At 41.1% G+C, this 24,780-nt stretch overlaps 1 protein-coding gene and 1 long non-coding RNA gene across 2 annotated transcripts in view; one reads left to right on the forward strand and one right to left on the reverse strand.

Annotated features, from left to right (window-relative positions):
* LOC143357172 (uncharacterized) overlaps nucleotides 1–23,044 on the reverse strand; it is a 52,689-nt gene extending 29,645 nt beyond the window's left edge. Inside the window, exon 1 of the long non-coding RNA XR_013082781.1 lies at nucleotides 22,931–23,044. This is a non-coding gene — a long non-coding RNA (uncharacterized LOC143357172). The remainder of the gene's footprint in view (nucleotides 1–22,930) is intronic.
* Nucleotides 13,654–16,293, forward strand: LOC143357324 (uncharacterized). Its single transcript, XM_076793736.1, has 4 exons — nucleotides 13,654–13,669; nucleotides 14,016–14,839; nucleotides 16,011–16,147; nucleotides 16,290–16,293. Exons 1-4 carry the CDS (start codon nucleotides 13,654–13,656, stop codon nucleotides 16,291–16,293), a joined length of 981 nt encoding a protein of 326 aa, XP_076649851.1.
* Nucleotides 23,045–24,780: the final 1,736 nt, after the last annotated feature.

A 24,780-nucleotide genomic window follows, 5' to 3' on the forward strand; every position in this document is an offset into this window, starting at 1 on the left:
GAGTTTTCACAAGTTGCGCACTGATAAAGCCTGGATATTAATCATCGTTCAAACATTGCAAGTGTCCCGGCTATACGTATACGTTACCCACCTGTCTCCCTTCCATTTGATCGTTGCGTTCTCCCCTTGCAATTCTAATTCGCAACGCTGCACGTGACGAAGTCAAATCGCAAATCATAAAATATTTGTGCTTCAATACAATTTTTTTTTAATTTCCACGTCGAGAGAAATCGAAATCATTCGTTAATTGCATCGTCCCTGTCAAAGTACCTTTTGTATATCTTTGGAATATAATTTTATATCTTGGTTGACATAACATTGCATTTAAAAACCAGATGATCTCAACCCTCATGCTAAAGAAAATGTGAATAAAATGATTCGTTTGTCTATTTATCAAATATGAAATAATAAACTGTTTAATTTTATGTAAAAATTACAAAGAAGTAGAACACTTTTAAACATTTACAACGATGAATGTGACGGTAGACATTGCCAGAAAAATATTTTGAATGCGTGGGGATGAGTAAACCCTACCCTGAATCAGTTTTTAATTTGCTCGTTCTGTACATTACGAGAAAACAAACATAGATTTTTATATTAATAGTTTCATTATATATGAAATGTGTCATTATTGCATTCTCTTATATCGTTAATGGAACTATTCTTCACATTGAAGATATGAATGATTACAACGACAAACACTTTCGTTGTTTGATCGAGTAATTATTTGGCAGGAATAGTATAACGTTTATACGAGACTGATCTAAATTTTCTGGGTGGCCGGATACTTGAACTTCGGATGGTGTTCTTCATTCGCCCGCACGAACGGTATCCGCAGAATTATTGGATTCTTATGTTGAATCGGCCTGTACACGTCGCGGATAGACGAAGGAGCCCCGGAACAAGAGCATTAAGCTTCTGGGAAGGTCTAAGAATGTCGATCGATTTCTCAGAAGCATGCAATAAGACGATATCTCGCGATCTAGATGCAGCGAGACGATCGGGTTCAGCCTGGTTCGCAATTGTGTCGTGCTCGCGGAATTTCGACCGGCAACAATGCGAAGTGCGGCTCACCGCTCACGTCCTTATGCACCGAGAGCATCAGAAGCCGTTACAAGGGAAGATTAGGGCCGATTCGATCTTGAGTCCTGAGAAGATAGGTCGGAACCCTCCCTCGGCCCCCTTGAGCATCCGCGTCCCACTGCTTTTTGGGTATTAACCCCACGGGATCCCGCGATCGACCTTTAAACTATTCTGACTCTGTGCCAGAATACTTTCTTACTGTTGCTGCCGTCGCTGATAAATATTAATACCGGTGGGCAAACCCTTTGCCGAAGCAAACACGCTTGCTGTTTCAATGTTGAACGCTCTCTTAACGGTGCACGGTGGGACGAAACTACTCGACGGCGATCAGAAAACTGTAACTGTATAGAGGGTATTTCACCTAACTTGACCACCTTAACACTAGAACTTCCACACCAGTCAAAATGACTGGTTTGACAACTTTATTTTAAAATTCCTACTTCATGTTATATTTTTTCTCCGCAATGATTTAATGACTTTTGCAGGGATAGCTAAAGGAATAATATAATAAACTTTAATTTTGTTTTATTCATTTAAAATAAAAGTAATTTTTTATCATGGCTACTTATACCAGTACCAGTCAATTTGACTGGTGTGAACTTATTGAACCGTATAGTATGAAGGGAAGGACCATAACAACCGACAATTTTTTTACAAGCTTGTCGCGGAAAATGCACGCAGAAGAAACTGTACGTTTGTAAGAACTGTGACGAATGATAACTTTTATACCTAATAATTTAAGTTACATTTGTATTTTATTTATTCTATTACGTTTATTATTATTATTATATTATTATATTATACTTCTTATATTTACCAATGGAAATTTATTTTAATATTCTTGTTACCAAAGATTTTGGTACTAAATATTCTTCATTATTGTAATTATTGTTATTATTGTAGTTGTTATTATATAGTTTTTATGATCTCAGAACATGCAGTTCCTTTTGTAAGATAATAATAAATCAATAAATATAAAAATATTCTACTATTACGTATTTTTTAAAGACCAGTCATTTTGATTGTTTTTGGTAGAGATAGCTACGTCTCAACTGTCGGTAGTTCTAGTGTTAAATATATTATATTATATATACATATATATTATATATTCAGGGGGAGAAAATATTCTGTTCGAAGGCGCCAATACGGTGATGGGCCGAATTTTTTTCACAAGGTAATTTTTTTCGAGATTTCAAGGTCATCGTATTTTTTTAAAATGCGGCTGCATATTTTCACTACACAGTCTTATAGCTTACAAAAAAAGGAATCCAATGAGGTGCAATATGTTGACCTTCACGTGACCTTTAAATGTTTGTCAGTCACTTCAGTACGCGTTCGGGGACGGTAAATGAAGGAATTTCAATTTCATTGAAACAGTCTTAAATTAAATCTTTATTTTAGAAGGTGTTCAAAATATGCACCACGAACCTGGATACATTTTTGGAGGCGGTAAATAAATTCTTGCTGTACATTTTTAAGTTGTTCTACAGTAATTGATCTACATTCATGTAGAACCCTTTGTGGCATGTTTTCTGCTGTTGTGGGAACATCATTGTAAACTTTACTTTTTAGGTGTCCCCACAGAAAGAAATCTAGTGGCGTAAGATCCGGCGATCGAGCTAGCCAACAAATTCGTGTACCCCGTCCTATCCAACGATCGGGAAAGATTCTGTCGAATACATTGCGTGCGACGAGTGCATTATGAGCTGGACAGCCGTCATGCTGAAACCACATCCTTGACCGATATTGTAACGGAACGTTTTCTAGCAGTATGGATAATTCATTTGTTAAAAAATCTGCATAGGTTCGACAATTTAATGTTCCTTCGATAAAGAATGGGACAATACCTCGGTGGGACACAATCTTCTGCTAGGATTATCGCTTTGATAATAATTCTTGTAAACATACTTCAACCGATGAAAGGAGAATACGAATGTCTGTTTACAAGCACCAGGGACAATTACACGGTACACTGTTTCAATGAAATTGAAATTCCTTCATTTACCGTTCCCGAACGCGTACTGTAGTTACTGACAAACATTTAATAATTTCCTCGCTAAGGGTCACGTGAAGGTCAACACATTTCACCTCGTTGGATTCGTTTTTTTATAAGCTATAAGACTGTTGTAGTGAAAATATGCAGTCGCATTTACAAAAAAATGCGATGACCTTGAAATATCGAAAAAAAATAACCTTGAGAAAAAAATTCGGCTCATCACCCTATTGGCGCCTTCGAACAGAATATTTTCTTCCCCTGACATTTTTTCTATCCTACAAAATAAGCGATATATTTAAGGTGGTCAAGTTAGGTGAAATACCCTGTATACTTTTGAGAAATTAATCATTACGTTATAGTCTTCGTGTTCCATTAATTTCAGTGGTATTAATAAATTGAGTATCAGAGTTGTACAGAATTACAATTGAATTACTGCATGAATTATAATTACGAAGTAAATGAATTACATTGTAACTCAGTCATATTGTAATTAATAATTCAGATCTTCGTTCAATTAAATTACACTGTAATTCGCAATTGCAATTGGAGAACAATTATAAAATACTTTGTAATTAAATTACATAAAATAGCGTTACGTACTATGAACGAGGACGAGGAATAGAAAGAAAAACATAAAAATATATTGCACTTCTTCAAAGTTCTGGGCTATAATTTGGAGAGCTGTATTTTAATTAGATTGTATTATATTTACACATCTGATTAAAATAATTCGTAATTGAATTAATTGAAAGCTTTGAATTATATAATTCAGTTACGACGTAATTGAATTACTATAAAATTGAAATACAAAGTAATTCAATTGTGTAATTGAAATACAATGTAATTTAATTGTGTGTTTAACTTTGCTGAGTATCCAGATATTCAGTTGTAGTGTACAAAGTGTTCAATACGCTCTCTTTATTTGATAGTACTGATTTTTTAAATTACAATTTTACGTACACTATTTACTAATTCAGTTGCTTCATTAATTATTCGTATGGAAATATTTTGGAATGACTTAAAAGTTACAAAATTAGACTTATCGCAGCACCACAAAAAGAAACCGGTTGGAATGAATTGGAACTAAGAACATAATTCGTATCTAATAGCATAAAGTTTTAAAAATATATTTAATATATGTAGATAAAAATATATAGAAATTCACAATATATAAAAAAAGTACTCAATATGCAAGTATCGAAGGAACCGAAGGATCTTGCTGGATCGAAGAATTTCGTGACATTTTATCAAAAAGTCAACTTTCTTGTTGACCATTTAATTTTTACTGCTTTCTAAGGGCCACTAAATAAACATAAAATGTAATACATTATATATAGTTAGAAAGCAATTATTTTTCAGTGAAAATTTAATTTCAATATTCCCTATAGTTTGAAAGTTATACTAAAGTGTACTAAATTATTCGATCCGCACCGCTGTAGGTTGATACGAACCTTGGCTGACCATATCTGGCACTTTCTACTTGGAAACTTTGTGTAGCGTTCGGGCGACACTATAGAAACGAATAGTTAAGTGCTCGAAGCGAAGAGTGTAACAGATAATTGCGTCGATTAATTCTGCAAATGTGAAATCGATTATAATGAGCAAAATTTGGTTAACAAACTTTTCAGTATTGATAGCAATTTCATTCATAAACCAATAACTACATAGCCTTCAGTAGTATAACCCAATAATTTCTTTTAAAACTATTAATTATAAGAATACTATTACGATTCTTTTGGATACAGTAGAATCTTTAGAAGGCCTATTTTAATGTTTGCGCGGTGTGTACAAGAAGCTCGATAATTTTCTTTTAAATAATAATTTCAAAAGAAGTTCATATACTATATTCATCCATCATATAATTTGCTGGATTATGAACGAAATTGCTGCCTCTTGTGAACATTTCATTACGAAATTTCAACTATCGATCATCCATTAATAAAAAAAAAAAACTATTAGAAAATTGCTGGTAGCTAAAGTGGCAAGATAATAAACCGAGAATAATATTTTTAAGACGAAACAAGTATCGAATATACCGCAAGGAAGAACCACCACATAAAGTCATGAGATCAACCTGATAGGAGAACTAAAATCCAATAGAGACTTGTTTCGACTATGTAGAAGACACTGTCGTTTCCATGGTAAAACCACATGAAAGCTATATCCGCGATTACGTCCCCCGTAATCAATAAAGTTCTGCTTACAATGTGTGCAGACTTTTCTGGATCATAGGAGCCAAGGCGCGAAGTTCTCGGCGAAACTTTGTTCCTTATACACTCTCGAAGTTTCATCAGGCAGTTCGATATGCCGGTTTCCGTCTGAGCGCAGTTATCAGTTTGTTAACCGACAAACTGAAGTGCTCGGGAAACTCTGGTCCCGAACAGCCGAGCAACATTGAAAGTTTACGATGGAAGTCGAACGTCTTGAAGGAAATCGAAACTCGTTCCCAGTGTCCTTAGATTTTGAGGCTCGGTCACCTCTACCGAGTTTCGTCCCCTTTCTTCCGTGCAACGCCTTCCAATCACTGCACTTGTTGAATGAGAACGACAATCTTGAACCGGGGCTCTATTAACAGAAAAGAGAAACAGGAACGACTCGTTAATTATTGTCAGTTCCAATCGTGTTTCTCGTCGAAATACGTTCACCAGCATGTAATGCTGAAGAGGCCAAAGGAAAATATGTAAGTTTGTACGTGCGTAGATGGAAAAGATCAGTAAATTCGACTTTTCTCACATCTGTCATTCCTGCTTGGTTACTTAAAACCGTGCTAGGTAGTTCTTTAGAGGGTTAGGTGTTTTGAGCGGTAAAGAAATTGGACAACTTGTTAGTAACAATAACTCGTAGTTTAATTATAACGACTGTACAAAGATGTGGCTTAAATGAGTATTAGCTGAAGACTGAAGACTCGCACGCAAAGATGGTTTTTAAGGGACGTGAAATTGGTGGTGGAGGTGGTGAAGAATAGTGGGAGAAAATTGGGGGTGAGCGTTAGAAGTGGTCGAGACGCTGTCTTAAATTGTTAGTGTTATGGCGCCGGAAAGTCGCAGAAAAAATGGGACGAGTCCCGTCGCTTCGGGCTCAAGAGCCTTCGACTCTTAGGCTAATTTATTGTCTCTAGTCGGGTGGTCGAAGTGATTGGAACTCGGTGTCAAATTCAAGAGACACTTTCGTGGGTCTCGCATTGCGTTGCGTCTCAACGTGCCGTCCCGCTTGAACGGTCAGTTTCAACAAGATTAGGTCTGATGAAATATGATTCGCTTATATGTAAACTGCCCTTGCAACAATATGCAAACACTTTACAAACGAACTTAAAGATACTTGTCTGCTTATCGTGATAACGCACTTTTCTGAATGAACATTCTATGTTTACGAAAACAATGTATAAATATGTTAATATGATATAATATAAAATGAGCAACGATTATTATAATATATGGTCTAGAATGTTTTAGTAAACGCTTCTTAACTATGTTAATGGACTTAATGAATAGCATAGATGTCTAATATAACGTAAATCAGTATAAAGGAAAGAAATAATTATACGTTTTGAATTAATTGAACTGGTTCATCCGAAATCGGTAACGGTGATAGTTTTTTAACACAACGTTTGTAAGTTCCGTGAACTGTTTTAACCGTAACCACTCGAATCACTCCGCCATCACCGGGATGAATGTTTGTAACACGACCCAAAGTCCAACACAATGGCGGTAAATTGTCTACCTTTAAAATCACCATTGTAAATACCTTCACGAACTCCATGGCTGGGGTTCTCGTGCCATCTGTGTCGTACGGTCAGTTCGTGCAGGAACTCCTTGAGCCAACGTTCCCAAAAATGTTGGCGGATCTGTTGTGTGTGTTGCCATTGTGACAACCTACCTGTGTTGGTCTGGATAAAGTCACGCTCAGGTATACTGACTATTAAATCACCAATTAGGAAATGACCTGGCGTAAGAGCGGTAATATCGGAAGGATCGGAGGATAAAGGTGTAATAGGCCTGGAATTTAAAATAGCTTCTATTTCAGTTAAACAAGTGTTAAAGGCTTCGTACATTAAAGTCGTATTTTTGAGTACTTTAACCATATTAACCGATTTAACCGCGGCTTCCCATAATCCTCCAAAGTGAGGTGATCGTGGTGGAATGAAATGCCACTGTATACTTAAGTTTGTTAAATAGTATTACACGACACTGTTGTGTGTTCCTGACGATACTAATTGATAAATATCTTGCATTTCGCGGTTCGCACCTACAAAGTTCGTTCCATTGTCAGAATAAATATCTGTGCATTTTCCTATTCTTGCAAAGAATCTGCGTAATGCTGCTAAAAATGCGTCTGTCGATAAATCACTTACAAGCTAAAAGTTTATTTTCTTCGTGTTTCTTAACCTTCTCTCTTTTTTAAAGAAGGGACCACAATAATCTATGCCTGCTGTAAGAAAAGGTCTATTAAATGTTACACGGTCTGTTGGTAAGTTATCCATTGGATAGGTTGGAATCATTGGTTTCGCTCGATGACATACAACACACTTATGAATTACTGATTTTATATGTGACTTTCCATGTATTGGCCACTATTTTTGCCGTATAATATTTAATGTTGCTTGAATGGTACTCACGAATGATCATATTGGTTACCACGTGTTTGCTTGGTAACATTAATTGCTGTTTCTGATCGTAGTTTAGATCTGCATTTATTAATCGACCACCTACTCGTATTAAACCGTTTGAGTCTATGAAAGAGCTTAAAGGTTGTAATTTTCCCGTATACGCTTCATGTGAAGTTAATTCTCTAAAGTCGCTACCAAATGCCTCCGTTTGAATTAGTTTAATAATACAGTCATGAGCTTGATTTATTTCATCAATTGTTAATTGACCATGACATGATTGACGTTTCAATGCTTTATGACAAAACCTGTAACAGTAGGCTACCACGCGTTTTAACTTCATAAATGATGAAATTTTATGAAAAATGAACGATTCCTTTGTAGTTGTATTCAATACTACCATCTTTCGTTGTTCTGGTATGTCTATGTGTTGTTATTTCTGTACAGGCCACAATTCCTCGGACAATGAAAGCCACTGCGGGCCACTTTCCCATTCAATGTAATTTAAAAATTCGACAGGGTTCATGCCCCTTGACAACTTATCTGCTACATTATCCTTGGAACTAATATGGTTCCATTGTTCAAAACTACTAGATTGCTGAATTTCACTAACTCGATTTGCAATGGATTGTTTCAACTTATGAGGTTGTGTATTGATCCAGTGTAAAGTTATCATGGAATCTGTCCAGAATGTGACTTTGTCAAACGAGATTTTCAGCGCTTTCATGGTTGCATCATACAATCGAATTAAGAAGAACTGCTGCACAAAGTTCTAAGCGCGGTAATTATTGGCTCTTTAAAGGAGCAACCCTTGTTTTAGAGCAAACTAAATGCGTGTAATGTTTGTGCTCTGTACATACAAACACGCATTGTAAGCGACTTCACTTATTTGCAACTATATTTCGCGGTATATTAATTTGCTGAATGTGTATAAAATTGCGTGTGAAATATATTCCACGCTGTGTATATATGAAGCGGCACTGTTTCATCCCAATCGAACTTGATTCTCCATAACGATTGCATTATTATCTTTGCTTTAACAATAACTGGACCTAACAAACCCAATGGATCGAATAGCTGTGCTATCTGTGATAAGGTCTGACTTTTAGTGACTTTAACTAATGCAGAGACATTTTTAATAATATATGTGATGCTGTCACCCTTTGGAGTCCAAACTAAACCTAGAGTTTTTTCTCATCAGCAAAATTAAAAACCATGTGTTTGTCTGCTTTGGTTTTTAATGTCTCTAATAACTGTGGCTCATTCGATGCCCATTGTCTTAATTGAAATTCCCCTTTAGCTGTCAAAGTAATGAGTTCGTCTCTAAGAATTGCCACTTCAGTAAGGTCATCTGCACCAGTCAACATACCATCAACGTAAAAATCTTCTTTGAGAACTCGTGCGCCTTTTGGATATGATTCACCCTCATCTATTGCTAATTGCATTAAAGTACGGGTAAGTAAGTATGGTGCACAAGCTGTACCATATGTCACCGTATTTAATTGGAAAGTTTTGATAGGTTGATCCGATTGACTGCGCCACACAATTTGATGGTATTTCCTGTCATTTTCGTCTAACTAAATCTGACGGTACATCTTGGCGATGTCCGCTGTTAATACATATTTATGCAGTATAAATCTGCAAACTATAGAATATAAATCATCTTGGATGCATCGAAAACGACTCTAATCATTGTTGTTAAGCTGTCGGCCTTTATTACGGCATGATGAAGCAAGAAATATCCTTCACATGACCGAGAAGGTAATTCTGTTATTTGACCTAACTCTTTATATTCGTCTAATTGAAGGTATTGTTGCTTTGTCTCAGGATTCTTATTTAAAGATCTTTCTAATGCTAAGAAGCGCTTTATTGCCATTGGATACGAATCTCCTAATGGCCTTGCTGTTTGTTTAAATGGAAGACTGACACTGTATCTTCCTGTCTTTGAATTTCGATTAATTGAATGAATGTAATGTGCTTCGCATGCTTGTTTCCCTTGTGATAAATGTCATTGCAAATTACATTCTTCTAACTCCCAAAATTTGCATACTTCTAGCGTTAACGAATCGGTTGTAATGTTACATATTACTGACTGAGGGAATTTATTCCCTATGATTTCCCCTGTGACAATCCATCCTAATTGTGTTTTTTGTAGTTTGACTGACTTTGATGGTAGCGAAATTTGACCGACATATAATAGTTCCCAGAATAATTGTGCCCCCAATAGTCCATTTATATCGCCCCTTTAATGGAACATTGGGTCATCTAACTAAAGATTTTTAGGAATGTGTAACTTCTTTTTCTTGATGATTTCTGTCGGCAGCTGCTGTGCTATGTCATCAAGAAGTAACAATGTTAATGATACTGAAAAATCATTGCGACGCGAACGAATTTGGGCTTTGGTATATTTACGGTTGACGTTGTTAGGTATGGAGAAGTTTTCTCCGCGTTCATTTCGATTAGAAGTTCTAATCTCTTTTCTGAGAACGAAAAGCGTCCCAACAGGCCCCTTGTTTAATGATTGTACTCCGGCTGGACGCAGCTGGCACGAAGCATGATTCAGTAACAGCACCGTACGATTTCTTAATATGGAAATCTTCAAAACATCCCCTTCTGGAATGTTTTGTCAAGATAGTCTTTGATAGGAAACATCCTGGATAACCCTTCATTTTACCCCTTTAAACAAAAGATCCAGATACAATCCTTAAACTCACTAGAAACGACAAATACGAGTATGCGACCGTAGAATAAAACAGACACATTTCCCTCTCATTGTTTAGGGTATATAAACCCATTCATTTTCATCCTCTTCGGTTCAGTCGAGAAGCGGTTCAGTAGAGATTCAGAAGTGATTCGGTCGCGGTATAGTAATCGTGCAGTCACGTCGCGTTACACGCGTAAGAGTCAGTTATAGTGAGATCGGGTAAAAGTCCCTTTCGAATCAAACGTAACCTTATAGAATCCGTTAGTTCGTGTATATTCTATTTGGCTTTCAACAATCGCTCTCCGACCCCGCATTGCCAGTGCGTCAACACCGTGCATCACTAGGTAACAATTTCTCTAATTGTACACTTACCACATTCACTCGCGACACAGACAATTACACTTGTAACTATTCCAATTCAGAATAAATTGTCTTGTTTGTTAACTCGCGTAATCTACAACCCTTAATTATTACCTAATGTCCTAATCTAATAATTGAACGTTCCCACATGATACAATCTTACCGCTCGGATTGTATCAATTAAGATATATACATATAAGTTACGAGGCTTACTAATCTTAAATTCAAATCAACAAAGATTTTAATATTAACTAATAATAGAAACCATATTCAAGAAGTAATAACCCCCTCGTCGGCCTCTCGCGTTGCTCGCAGCCCTGGCTCGTAACAAAACTGGTGACAGCGGTGGGATACATTCAATCATTTTAGGATCGCTTTAATTTTGGGTTTTTAACAAGTTAAATTACTCGTAACTGAGTATCGACAATATACTAGTTTTCGCTAGTCACGTCTTAATATTGTAAGCAATATACTAGTTTTCGCTAGTTACTCTTTTTATTAAAAAATTATATACTAGTTTTCGCCAGTTACGTTTTTAAAAAATGCTGAACGGAACAGTGTCACGTTCCCATGCAAGGGAACGCGACGCTCCCGGCTCACGCTTAACGCGTTTAGCGGGAGCTGCCCCCACCACAGAACGTACTCGTCGCGAGGTGGCCACCTGCGAAGGAGCTCGCCACCATACAAACATAAACACAATCGAAAACAAAACTAAGTAAGAAGATTTCCTAGAAAAATCCAAAATAGATACAAATATGGAGGAAACGGCCGTATAAATACGAGTGGCAAAGAGCCACTCGCGCGCAGATTCCTCCAGACCCTTCGAAGGTGCGGTCCTTGCCAGCACCTTCCAAAATCCACCAGAAGGTGCGGTCTTCGCCAGCACCTCCTGGCTAACTACCTATAATTCCCGCAATACTCCATATAACTAATAAAGTCCTTTTTTTAGATGTGTAAGTCGCGTAAGACTAAGCGGGGAGGAAGGAAACACCAGTTAAAAAAACTAACAAAGGCATTATATCAACACGTAGAACCCCCAGAAAACTTTGATGATTATTTCCGGCCCGCATGGAAATTAATCCCAATAACATTTTCGGAGCCTATACCATGGAAGCTGATCCCCACGCCGTCCCGTGTCCTAGCTTCTCCCCCCACCGACGTGCATCTAGCCTATGATCCACGCGTAATAAATTTTATAATAAGCGATAATACCTTACCTACATTAATATCACCTATTATTTAAGCACACATACACATTAACACTTTTTTATAAACACGAACATTCACGCACACACTACACACACATTTGTATATATAAAACAGTTTCTTCTTCTTAATATACATATTTTATTTATCAACTAACAGTTTTCTTTCCTTTTTTTTCCCCTATAAGCTCACCTCCTTCTCCCTGCGAAATAAACCCCGAAACTCCAGAATTAAAACGTAACAACAGCAAATACTACTGACATAATGAACTTGACGGTATCACTTGCAGATTCTATGTCGCTGTTGACGCAAAGCACATGTTTACAAAACGTTACTTCGACAATTACGACTTTTAATGGGGAAGACCCACCCTTGTCTCGTTTCGCGCAGACTATAGAGGACGGGTTAACGTTGATTCCTGAGGGTACGGAAACCGAATATCTAGCAATTGTTGTTCGGTCCCACACAGACCGAACGTGAGTTACGATAAACACGGTCGGCTGCAATAGCCAGAACACTTCAGGCGACGCGACGGTCCCAGGATTTGGAGTGTCATCGGACACCACTGCGAGACCTCCGTGAGCGAGCCCATTGAAAGGGCAATATACAAACAGTTCACTTTCCAGACCTCTTTCCCATATCTTTCACACCTAATCCATTCAGATAATCTATACACAATTCCACCAAATCGCATCCCCACTCTGACGACCAAATGCACCACCCATTAACCAATGGAAGAAGAGCCCGAGTTGACATTATAGACGACACGACACCGAACCGCAGAAAGCTAAGATACCTCGAAACAGGAACACAAATCGATCGCGTCGAGAAACTCGTTGTACGCGTTATACCTCGCCAACTGACGTGTGAATGTTAAGTTTTAAATATATGGAAGTGTTGTCCAAAACGTCGAGTTTCATTTCAAATAGACGTAGTTACCCCGTAACTCCGTCAAGGCCCGAATATCGTCCGCGAGCAAGCGAAGCGGGATTTACGACCCCGCGAAGTCCGACAGGCGGACTGACGACACTTCGGACGCCTCAATTGTTCTTACTAAACTCGTCGGGCCAGCACGTAGAAGCACATTAGAGCACAAGTTTACGACCGTAAAAGCATTAATTCAGCACTTAAAGAAAAGATTCGCGCCCGGCAAAAGTTTGTCATATTTCCAAGTGGAAATCGCGAAGTTATGTATCCGCGAAGGTGAGAGCCTACGACAATACATCGATAGGACAAGCCACCTAGTCTATTGTACGCGCGGAGCCATTAAGGAAAAATACGAGGTCCACGCTGAAGAATTCATCAAGGAGATGGAGAAGGATGTTCTGGAAAACTTCATCGATGGATTACCGGATCGTATTGCCTGGAAGGTGTCGGCTCTCCTAAAAGATACAGAAAATCTGGAGGAAGCTTACGACGCCGTGCTACAAATAGATAAAAGATTAAGAAATCGAAGACAATCGCCTCGGAATGAATCACCATCAAGGTGGTCCCGCCGAGATTCTTTCGACCAAGATCCTCGTTATCGCGAGCGTGAAGTGTCGTATCCTCTATCTCCGAGCAGATATGATCGACACAGAGATCGACGCACGAGACCCTCTGGTTTTGAGGAGGAAAGAGAAGAACGCGCTTCTGCCTGGACCTTGCGTCACAGGAGCCCCTCACATTCCCCCTCTAAACGCACCGAGTCATCAATGGGAAATGACGGAGAAAAACGGTATACGATCTTAAAGGGTACCGATAAAGATCGCATGTCAAACATGTATTATTGGGAAATTCTGCAAGACGGGAAATTCTGCAAGAATCGTCCCCGTAGTCCGCGATTCCGACGAGATTCGCGAGATTCATCCGTGGAATCAAAGAAATTTTTAAACTACGATCGCGCTCACCGTACAGGCGACACGATGAGCGAAAAGAAAGAAGATCGCTCAAGATCCGTCCGCTTCGAAGAGAAACCCTCATCAAGGAAGCACCTGCACCACGGATCAAAATTACGATCCCAGAACTGGAATCAGGAACGGGAGAATTTTTAATTGACGGTGGCGCGTCCGTAAATTTGGTAGTCCTCGACGCTCTAGGAAGAACAGCAGAGGTTTCACGAGAGGAAATCGAAATAACTGGACTCACCACAACGCCGATTTTCACCGTAGGGACGACAATTCTTCATATCCATGAAGCCCCTGCAATATTTTACGTAGTAAAACACCTTGCCATAGAAGCAGATGGACTAATCGGAAGCTCATTCCTAAAACAAGAACAGGCTGAAATTTCCTATTACCACGGAACACTGGTATTAAAGAACAAACCTATCAGGCCTATTCGATTCTCAAATTATTTAGAGGCACCAGAAACAACAACTAAACACCGCATTCCAACAAGAACCTCACAACAAATCGCTATTCACATAGCTAATCCAAAGATCAAGGAAGGCTACTTGCCCCGTCTAAAAACACACAACCAATTCTACATAGGAGAAGCAGCTGTCATAAATAGTCAAGGAAGGTGTCATGTTATGGCAACCAACACCAGCGAAGAAGACCTGGACGTAGAAATAGAACCACAAATTTTGGAACCCTATGACATTTTAAGCACTTCAGACGAAGATATCTACTCAGAGGTGCAAGGTCACGCTAATTTCAATAATAGAGAAGATAGGACACAGGGAATCTCACAAATGTTAAATCTCAAACACTTGAACAAAGAGGAACTGTGCAGCATCACAGCTCTGATAAAGGAGTTTCCCGACCGATTTTATCTCCCCGGAGATAAGCTAGGGAAGGCCTCCGATTTCAAACACTCCATACACACGACCGATGAGATTCCAATAAACACAAGACAATATCGCTATCCTCCGATACATCAACATGAAATAAAAAAGCAGATAGATGCAATACTATCCGAAGGAATAATAACTCCGTCAAAATCACCATATAATTCACCTTTGTGGATTGTACCTAAGAAACCGGATGCACAGGGAAACAAACGCTGGCGTATGGTCATAGACTTCCGTGCGCTTAATGATAAAACAATTTCTGAAATACCCGCTACCACAAATTACAGAAATATTAGATCGTCTCGGTGGAGCTAAGTACTTCTCCGTTTTCGATCTCGCAAATGGTTTTCACCAAATAGAGATGGACCCGAAAGATAGGCAGAAAACAGCCTTTATCACGCCTAATGGACATTATGAATTTTCACGAATGCCGTTTGGTTTAAAAAATGCACCACCCACCTTCCAACGCCTCATGGACCAAGTACTAACTGGACTTCAGGGAACGGACGTGTTCGTTTACCTGGATGACATCGTGGTTTACGCATCATCACTACATGAACACAACGTTAAAGTCCGGAAATTATTCAATCGCTTACGAGAACATGACTTAACCCTTCAGACCAATAAATGTGAATTTTTACGGAAAGAAGTTACTTACCTTGGGCACATTATTTCAAGACAAGGAGTGAAACCTGACCCCAGAAAATTAAAAGCCGTCAAGGATTTTCCAACACCCACCAATCAGAAGAATATACACCAATTTTTGGGATTAGTAGGATACTACATACGATTCATATCGGATTTCACCACTAAAGCAAAACCGTTGATTAGCCTCTTGGGAAAAGGAATAAAATTCAAATGGACTGAGGAACAGGAAAACAGTTTCAAACAATTACGCGAAGAACTATGTCAGGAACCTATTTTACAATACCCCGACTTCAGCAAACCATTCATCGTTACAACGGACGCATCAGAACATGCCATTGGAGCCGTGCTTAGTCAAGGCGAAATTGGCAATGATCTGCCGATTGCTTACGCATCGCGCAGCCTCAATAAAGCAGAGAAAAATTACTCAGCGACAGAAAAGGAATGTTTGGCCATGGTTGACGCCGTTCAATATTTCAGACCGTATGTTTACGGAACCAAATTCACTCTTGTGACAGATCACAGACCTCTAGTTTGGCTACATTCTGTAAAAGATCCGACATCAAGACTCATGAAGTGGAAATTGAGACTTCTGGAGTACGATTATCAGGTTATCCATAAATCCGGAAAAACGAATAAGAACGCAGATGCTCTTTCACGCAACCCTACCATTTCTTGTTTACCACTTATTCCACGTGAACTTCGGGATCCCGATTTCAAGACTCAACTACCGAAGACACATGAAGACAGACCGGATTCAATAGGACAACGCATCAGGCAATTACGTCGAAACCGAGAAAAACGACCGAGATATCAGGAAACAAGCAGTTCAGATGAAAGAGAAGAGCCCGCTCTTGGAAAAGTGCGACACTCTCCCATTGTGAATAAAAACCGATCTCTTCCGACCTTATCTCGAGAGGTGACGATGCCGGATGAAGACCAGCACACCACACATCATTTTCAACCAGCAGCAAATTCCACAGAAATTTTTTCTCCAGATAAGAACCAAAGCTTATCTGGCGATTTAATTTCATTTGCTAAACAATTCGCAAATGGATCTACCTAACATACCGCAGGAACCATCATACAGCACAGGTGGAATTTTACAACCCACCATAATTCAGCTACCCACAAGCGAAACAAGTGCAAGGCAGCTACCTGACCGTACAGCAGACCCTTATCCATTCTTCGACACCGCTACCGACAGTTCTTCTACCGAAACTGACCTGGAAGCGCCGCCAGAACCGAAACAAAAGATCATCGTTTCTCCAAACACCCTCACAGCAAAGGAAGACAATTACGTGCACTTTATAACAGCCGACTGCAATTTAATAACCCCTGTCGGAAAACTACTTTTGGACACTGAATTAATAAACAAACAGGAATTTCTAGCTGCAGGACCAAGGAAGGGACAAGTTGTAATTTCAAACAACGGATTATTTAAAACCTTCAGCATAATAATTTCCGACAACTTTTACGATAAACCAAATAGAATGGATATAGTCAACGGATTGAAAACTCTCCAACCAGCTTTAAAACAAAACGGAATCGAGTCTTTTCGAATATCAGCCACCGGAGATTTGCATAAATTGCCACTCAACGAATTTTTCAAGACATTAGAAGAGACCTTCACAGAAAAAAATCCTCAAATCACAATATGCAATTGCATTATCACCACTCCTTCTTTGGAAAATAGACAAGAGATTATTCACGAAGCGCACGATAGTTTAATCGGAGGACATAAAGGAGTCACAAAAACCTACAACCGTATTCGAGCAAGATTTCATTGGCCACACATGCGTAATAAAATTCAAGATTACAGCCGAAAATGCAAAAGTTGTCAGGAACAGAAACTAGTTCGTGTAAAAACTCGTCAGCCTATGCTGATCACCGACACACCTTTGGACGCATTTGATAAAATTTCCCTGGATACCGTTGGACCATTACCAGTGTGGCGGCGACAAGCTGGCGCCACGTCTCCGCCATGTGTTTAGTTTTAAGAAAGTATGTTTGTACGAATGAATATCGGGTTGCGTGCTGCGCGATAGCGTCGAGTGGATGTTTAGATGACTGGGTCGAGTGTCGCGTAGGGTGAGTGTGTTTAGTTTAGTTAAGAGCGAATGCAGACCGTGAGAATGAAGAAAGAGGGATTGTTGTGAGGATGCGTTAGCGAGAGAATGGTTAGTTCGTAAGTTTAGTTCTGTAAGAGAATTCGTCGAGAGCGGACACGCGGGCTACGCGGGTGTATCGTCCCTCGCACAATAAAACTCTAGTCCAACCACGAGCTGTACATGCTGATTACCCGTAACCTATCCCGACAGTACTCACCGTCCACACCAGTTACACCAGGAGGCAATCGATACATTCTTACCATGCAGGATAATTTAACCAAATATTGTATTGCAGTAGCAATACCCAACATCCGAGCCACTACCATTGCCGATGCTTTCGCAAGGCATTTCATCGCAGTTTATGGAACACCTCGAGCCATGTTAATAGACAAAGGAACCAGTTTTATCGGAAGCCTCATGAAAAACTTATCTGAAATTTTCAAAATCAAACAGATTACTACTTCAGGATACAGACCGCAAACTAATGGATCATTAGAACGAAGTCATATCGTACTCACGAAATATCTCAAGCATTACATGGATAATTACGAGGACTGGGATTTGCTAATTCCTTTTGAAATGTTCTCTTACAATACCTCAGTTCATGAAGCCACCAATTTTACACCATACGAATTAATTTTTGGTAAACAAGCTCGGGAACCAACCTCATTCCCAACTGGTACGAACTTGAAAACATATGGAGACTATTTAACAGAGTTAATAACCAATATAGTCCGAATACGTAATTTGGCTGCAAACGATCTTAATAAAGCAAAAGCTCGCTCAAAAAGCTACTACGATTGCAAGGCAAACCCTGCCACATTTAAAGTAGATGATTTCGTTTACGTACTCTTGGAACCTCGTACTAGCAAATTCGACCCCCATTACATTGGACAATACAAAATATTAGACGTGACGGACTTAAATAATGTTGTATTACAAACACCAAACAAAACAATAACTAAACATCAAAACAAATTAAAACACGCTTATTTTGAACCAACAGTCGGGAATGACCATGATTCTCTTTTGCGTACTCCTGCTGCCACTGACAATGGGTCAACACCTGGGAGGTAAAGACTCAACAATAGAGATATTACAACAAGACACCGGCTTATTCTTTGAAAAATTGTCGGACATCCGGATCTATCAAACACAATGGCGCCTAGTAACTTCGCTCGACGTCAATAAATATCTACAACACGCACCACCTGTACACCAATTGATTTCCATAATCAACCAGCTCTGCAAAAGGCACGAAGCCACTAAATGTCTCAACGAAGACCTCGGACCTCGATTGATAAAAAAAGAAGAAAACACTCGTTATTATCGAAATTTGATAAAATCCGCAATGGGCGACCACCCATACCTCAACACAAAATCACCCCGACGTAATGCACCATTTGGATTCATCGGAACAGTCAGCAACATCCTCTTTGGAACCTTGACTCAGGAAGACGCAGATTATTATAATCACGAATTGAATAAAATATACAAAAACGAACATGAAATCACGGAGATAATAGCAAGGCAAACCCATATTATAAAGGGAGAGTTCTCCACGGTGCATACAAGATTATTGAATTTAACAAATGGAATGTCGAAACTTATGAAAATAGTTTCCGAACAATCCAAGCGACTATATGAAACACAATCAGAAATAGACAGGTTGCGATTCGAGGGGGTCATAAGGGAATCTTTATTCGAAATCGAAAGAGGTTTAGACGACTACAGCACCAACTTGCTACTGTTAATAGGTGCAATATTATTGGCGAAACAGGGGATTTTACATCCAGCAATCTTCTCACCCCAACAGTTGCTAAATTCCGCTTTGAAAATCAAACAAACCTCGTCGCACGAGTTTCCTTTCTCGCCCGAGGAATTGCTGACGGAACAGCTTGAAAGAATTACCAAGCTAAACATAGTCTTTACAAAAGGCAGGATAGTCTTCGAACTCACCGTGCCATTATTCATAGACCACCAAATATTCAATTTCTACAAGATATACCCCTGTCCATCCATGCAACCGTTGGGACCCAAGATGGTGATGTCGTACATAAAACCACGATTTACGTACATTGCAGTATCATCCGACGAACAACAGTATTTCCTACCAACCGAAGATTACCTAAAGAGTTGCCGTTCCCACCATAGACAATTATTGGGACCATCAACCCTACCCATATATCAAACAAATCAACATGCAACCTGCGAAACCACCCTACTGTTGAACACCCTACCTCCACAATAGACTGGAGTACCTGCAACATCAAGGTGACTGCTTACCTGCAGTCCCACTGGCGAGCTCTAAACACACCGGCCACATGGTTGTACTTTATGCCAGAAGAAAAGAAAGCCCAAATTTACTGCAAAGGGAAAAAGGCAACCGTAAAGACATTTCAAAAGACAGGAATTTTTTAATTGGAAGCAGGCTGTCAGACGACCATAAACTCCATGCAGCTCAAATCATTGGACATCGTCGAGACCACAGGAAACATAATATATTACCCGACAATATCTTACAACTTGTCATCTTTACTGCCAGAAATAACTGAACCTCATATCAGAGTAATTGAATCGAACATGTCAAACGAAGAACCCTCCAGTAGCCATTGGGAGCAACTTCCAGCGGCTATATCCCTCAGTGCAATAGAACAAGAGGTGAAAACAATTACAACACAACAGGAAGTAACCAAACATCAACAATTTTCAACCTTTTCCACCATTGCAGTGATAATGGCATTCGTACTCTCTGCTGCCATAATCGTCATCAAATTCCGAATATTTCAGAAACAACCTAATAGGGATCAAGAGCAAGAAGAAATAAACAAGATAGAGTTATCGGAGAAACAGATACAGGCCCCACATGCAGATATCAAACCCTCCGCGTCGATCTTCTAAGGAGCAGGATCTACACCCACCCTTCGGTGTCACCCAAAGACAAGAGAGATAAGAGCTCCAGCCCTATATGTGGGATCAGGACCCCCAGACCAAAAGTATGTAGGAGATCGGGAAGAACGGGAGGGTTCCGTGGGTGAGCGCGTTAGTCGATCGGCTACCACCAGTGAGGTCGCGGGTTCGATTCCCGGCGGCGGTGCCCTCATTTTTCCCGAGATCCTACATATATAAGCAGGACACCGATCCCTAGCAGCACATAGTCTCAGCATCAATGAGTCAGAACGCATCGACGCAAACGGAACCATCTGAAGGACGAGTTAGTATCGCGATTCAGACGGGACAAAGCGGGCGGTGGAACAAACCCAATAGAACGGGAAAAATCCTCACTGCTCGACCTTACCAACCTGCAAAGGGAGGCAGAATCGTGAAGGGTCGGAGCACGTCAACAAGGAAAGCTAAGAAAACCACAGCCCACACCCAAACCGACCAACGGAAGCGACCGTACCACAGCATCGAACTATTCGAAGTCACCGACCGAAGTATCCGAGACTGGACCCCGGGAGAACCATGCCGGAAAAAAGGAGCAGCCTAAAACTCATCGGTTCCCGTAAGGTGGAAGCTTCTTTCCGCTGCACCATCCGTGAGGTCGAAGACCAGACAACCGTCTGGATCACAGCGGAGGAACACCCAGAGGAAGTGATGGACTTCTTCAGGGCCTTTGCCAACCACATGGCAGAACGACACCACCTATGCATACCGATGCTGGCAGCGATCAAGCCGGGTCTCGTCGTTGCCGTGCGGGATGGTCCTGTCTGGCTCAGGGGCGAAGTGAGGGAGTTCGACGAACGAGCTGTGTTCGATCCCTCGCAGACAAAAGTACCGTGAGTCCTCGCATTTCCGGCCGTAACGCAAGCGAGGATGTTACAGCTGCACGGAGCATGCTCTTTTGCCCCAAAAAAAAACACATGCGTGACCAAAAGCCCTTTTCCGATTTTTGTCCGTCCTTCGACTAATCACGAAGAATGCTAATCCTTGAATTGCCGCACGCGAGGCGCTTGAGGATTCGAGCTGATGGCATTGGAAAAGTGGCCATAAGTCAATCCGTACGACCATCACTCCGTGTACCGTCCGCGAGGTACTTGAGGGTCCCGGATTCGGACACAGCGGGCCTTATGGCCCACTACACGCGGCGGACAAGGGGTCGTAAATCCTCTTCCGCACGACGCGAGGCACGCTCGGGTTGCGCTACAACCCCAATAACCGTGTCTCTGGTTTTCGTCAAACGGACGAAAACCAGCGACAGTAAACGCACATTTTTTCCAGCCCTTGGTCTTCGTCACCGGACCTCGGCCAAGGGGCAATAAATTAGCTGCTAGCCACTTGGCTAGCACGCCGTACATGGGCCACTTAGGCCTTCGTCGCGCTGCTCCGGGGTCCCATAAATCGCGCATTTTGGGAACTCTCCCTTATTGACTTGAGGTGGGGACTTCCTCCTCCACCGGTGAGGGCTGTTTCAGAAGATCCTCCGCCCTCAAGTCAAATCAACGAATGGGGATGATTCTTCCCCCGAAAACGGGCCCATGGCCAAAAAATCGCGTCACCACCGAGGTGACGAGTAAGCGGGCCTCGGAGCAGAGCGGCAGAATCAGCAAAGTCGGCATCAGAATCAGACCACAAGTATTCGAGTCAGTAATCGCGCCATACCGTACCACCGCTACAATTCATTGTATCCAACAAACTAGTCACCCAAAGTTAGTTCGGCCGGTGACAGGGCATTTGTTAAGTTTGAAATAAACTCTATCAACACAAACGCGTGCATAATTCCTTCGTGAAAACAAACAGCCCAACTTTCCAAGCCGTGTCAATCTTTTTGGGCGACCGTGGTACCATCACAGTTCGGGAGATCACCAAAATCTGGATTTTCCCGCCACGTTTCCGGACCTTGCCCTGACAGGCAGTGAAAATGGTGCTGAGGGGCGTCCGCCCCCGTAACAACAGAGCCATCCGCCGAATAAACATCATCTCCGGGCTGGTAATGAAGGACCGAAGAGGATACGCTAGCGGAGTGACCACCGCCAGTAATGGCCATGCCGAGGGCCACCTCCTGTTGGACCGACTACCGGATCAACCCCCACTGGACGTTGCGGAACTCTGGCTTCAAATGGGCTACGCAATCGAAACCACAATCAACCCTGAGCGACACCTACAACATTAGAAGACGACATATAAATATAAGTACACTAAACATCACACAACACTACACTACACCCGACATTTTGTTATCATAGTTCTCAGGACGCTTTTCTTTCTCAGAGCGAAAGCATCACGCGAACCGCGATGTTTCATTTAAGGGGGGAGATGTTACGTATGGAGACGTTCCCCACGTTCCTTTCGATTAGAATTTCTAATCTCTTTTCTGAGAACGAAGAGCGTCAGAACAGGCCCCTTTTATTAACGAAAGATACTGTATGCCTTCTTTATATCAAAATCTCTAGACACTCTCTTCTGGCATCCGTTAATCAATATTCTGATAGGAAATAGCCCGGATAACCTTCATTAATCCCTTTCAACGAAAATCTAACTGAGGCCTGCTTTTCATTAGAAGTGACAAAAAATGTGACTGTGACCCCACGCGACGTCAAATCTTAAACAGAGTACCCCTTTCATTTTCAAGGTATATAAACCCATTCGTTTTCATCCTCTTTGGTTCAGTTGAGAAGCGATTCAGTCGAGATTCAGACGCGGTTCAGTACTCGTGCAGTCACGTCGCGTCAAGTCTAGTGAGATCGGGTTAAAGTCCCTTTCGAATCAATTCGTAACCTTATAGATTCCGTTAGTTCGGTATATATTCTATTTGGCATTCAGCAATCGCTATCTAACCCCGCATTGCCAGTGCGTCAACACCGTGCATCATAGGTAACAAATTCTCAAATTGTACATTCACTCGCGACACAAACAACAACATTTGTAATTATCTTAAATCAGAATATATTTGTCTTGTTTGTTAACTCGCGTAATCTACAACCCTTAATTATTGCCCAATATCCTAATCTAATAATTGAACGTTCCCACATGATACAATCTTACCGCTCGGATTGTATCAATTAGATTATATAAGTTACGAGGCTTACTAATCTTAAATTGAAATCAACGAAGATTTCTCCCACCTAGTGGCTCCCCGGTTCCGCATTGGGTGCTTCCACGAAAACTATACCATCCTAGCGGATCCCCGATTTCGCATTGTGTTCTTCCGTATCCTAGCAGCTCCCTGATTTTGCATCAGGTGCGTCTGTGAGTTTTCCACCTTCCTTTCATATCGGGTTCGCCGCGTGTCCAACCTAGTGACTCCCCGATTTCGCATTGGGTGCGTTCGCGAAGTTTCATCCTCCTAGTAGCTCCTCGGTTTCGCATCGGGTGCGTCTGCGTTCGACTCCAACCTCCCGGAGGTTCCCTGATTTCGCATCAGGTGCGTCCTCGACGTCAACTATCCTAGCGGCTCCCCGATTTCGCATTGGGTGCGTCCGCGTACCTAACTAACAAATTGAAACCATATTCCTGGGGTAATAACCCCCTCGCCGGACTCTCGCGTTGCTCGCAGCCCTGACTCGTAACAACGTCATGACGTTCATACCTTGTTCGGTCCCACACAGACCGAACGTGAGATTTACGATGTAAACACGGTCGGCTGCAATAGCCAGGACACTTGAAGCGACGCGACGGTCCCAAGATTTGGAGTGTCATCGGACAACACTTCGAGACTTCCATGAGCGAGCCCATTTGTGAGAAATACACGTTCATTTACAAGCGGCACAGATGGCCCCTCGACTACTTAGCATATTTTTCGAAGAGGGCTCCCCTTTTTCCGCCGTTTCCAAATGACCACGGAAAAGGGGGCCATAAAATGGTAAGCGAGGGCCCCGAACGGACAGAATGGGTCCTGGCGCATGTGCAGGCCATCCGTGCAATTGGCACTACACTTGGCCTGCGCCAGTCGAGGGGCCATAAATTAAGAGGCCCATTTTAGGGTACCGTGAACGCGCTGCTCCGGGAGTCATAGTTTTTAGAAGTGCATTAAAACGACTTGAGGGAGTGACTTTCTCCTCCACGGATCAAGAAGACCCTCCTCCCCCAAGTCGCCCAGCAAATAGGGATGATTTTTCCCCCGTTAGCGGATACCTCCGCCCAGTCGATTTTAGTTTAAATAGAGCTGACCCCGCAGCAGAAAGTTAGGATTCAAGCATTAAGATTTTCACGGATTCGGACTGTAGAGTGTTTTCGGTGTGTCGAGATTTTTAGTGCTGGAGTATACACGACACGCTGACATTGTATTTAGCGGAAATCGTACAAGTGTGACGGTTTTAATTTCGGTCCGGATATAATTAATAAAGCCTAGTTTCTTGT

Source organism: Halictus rubicundus, chromosome 9 (assembly GCF_050948215.1).
Source record: "Halictus rubicundus isolate RS-2024b chromosome 9, iyHalRubi1_principal, whole genome shotgun sequence".
Classification (NCBI taxonomy): domain Eukaryota; kingdom Metazoa; phylum Arthropoda; class Insecta; order Hymenoptera; family Halictidae; genus Halictus; species Halictus rubicundus.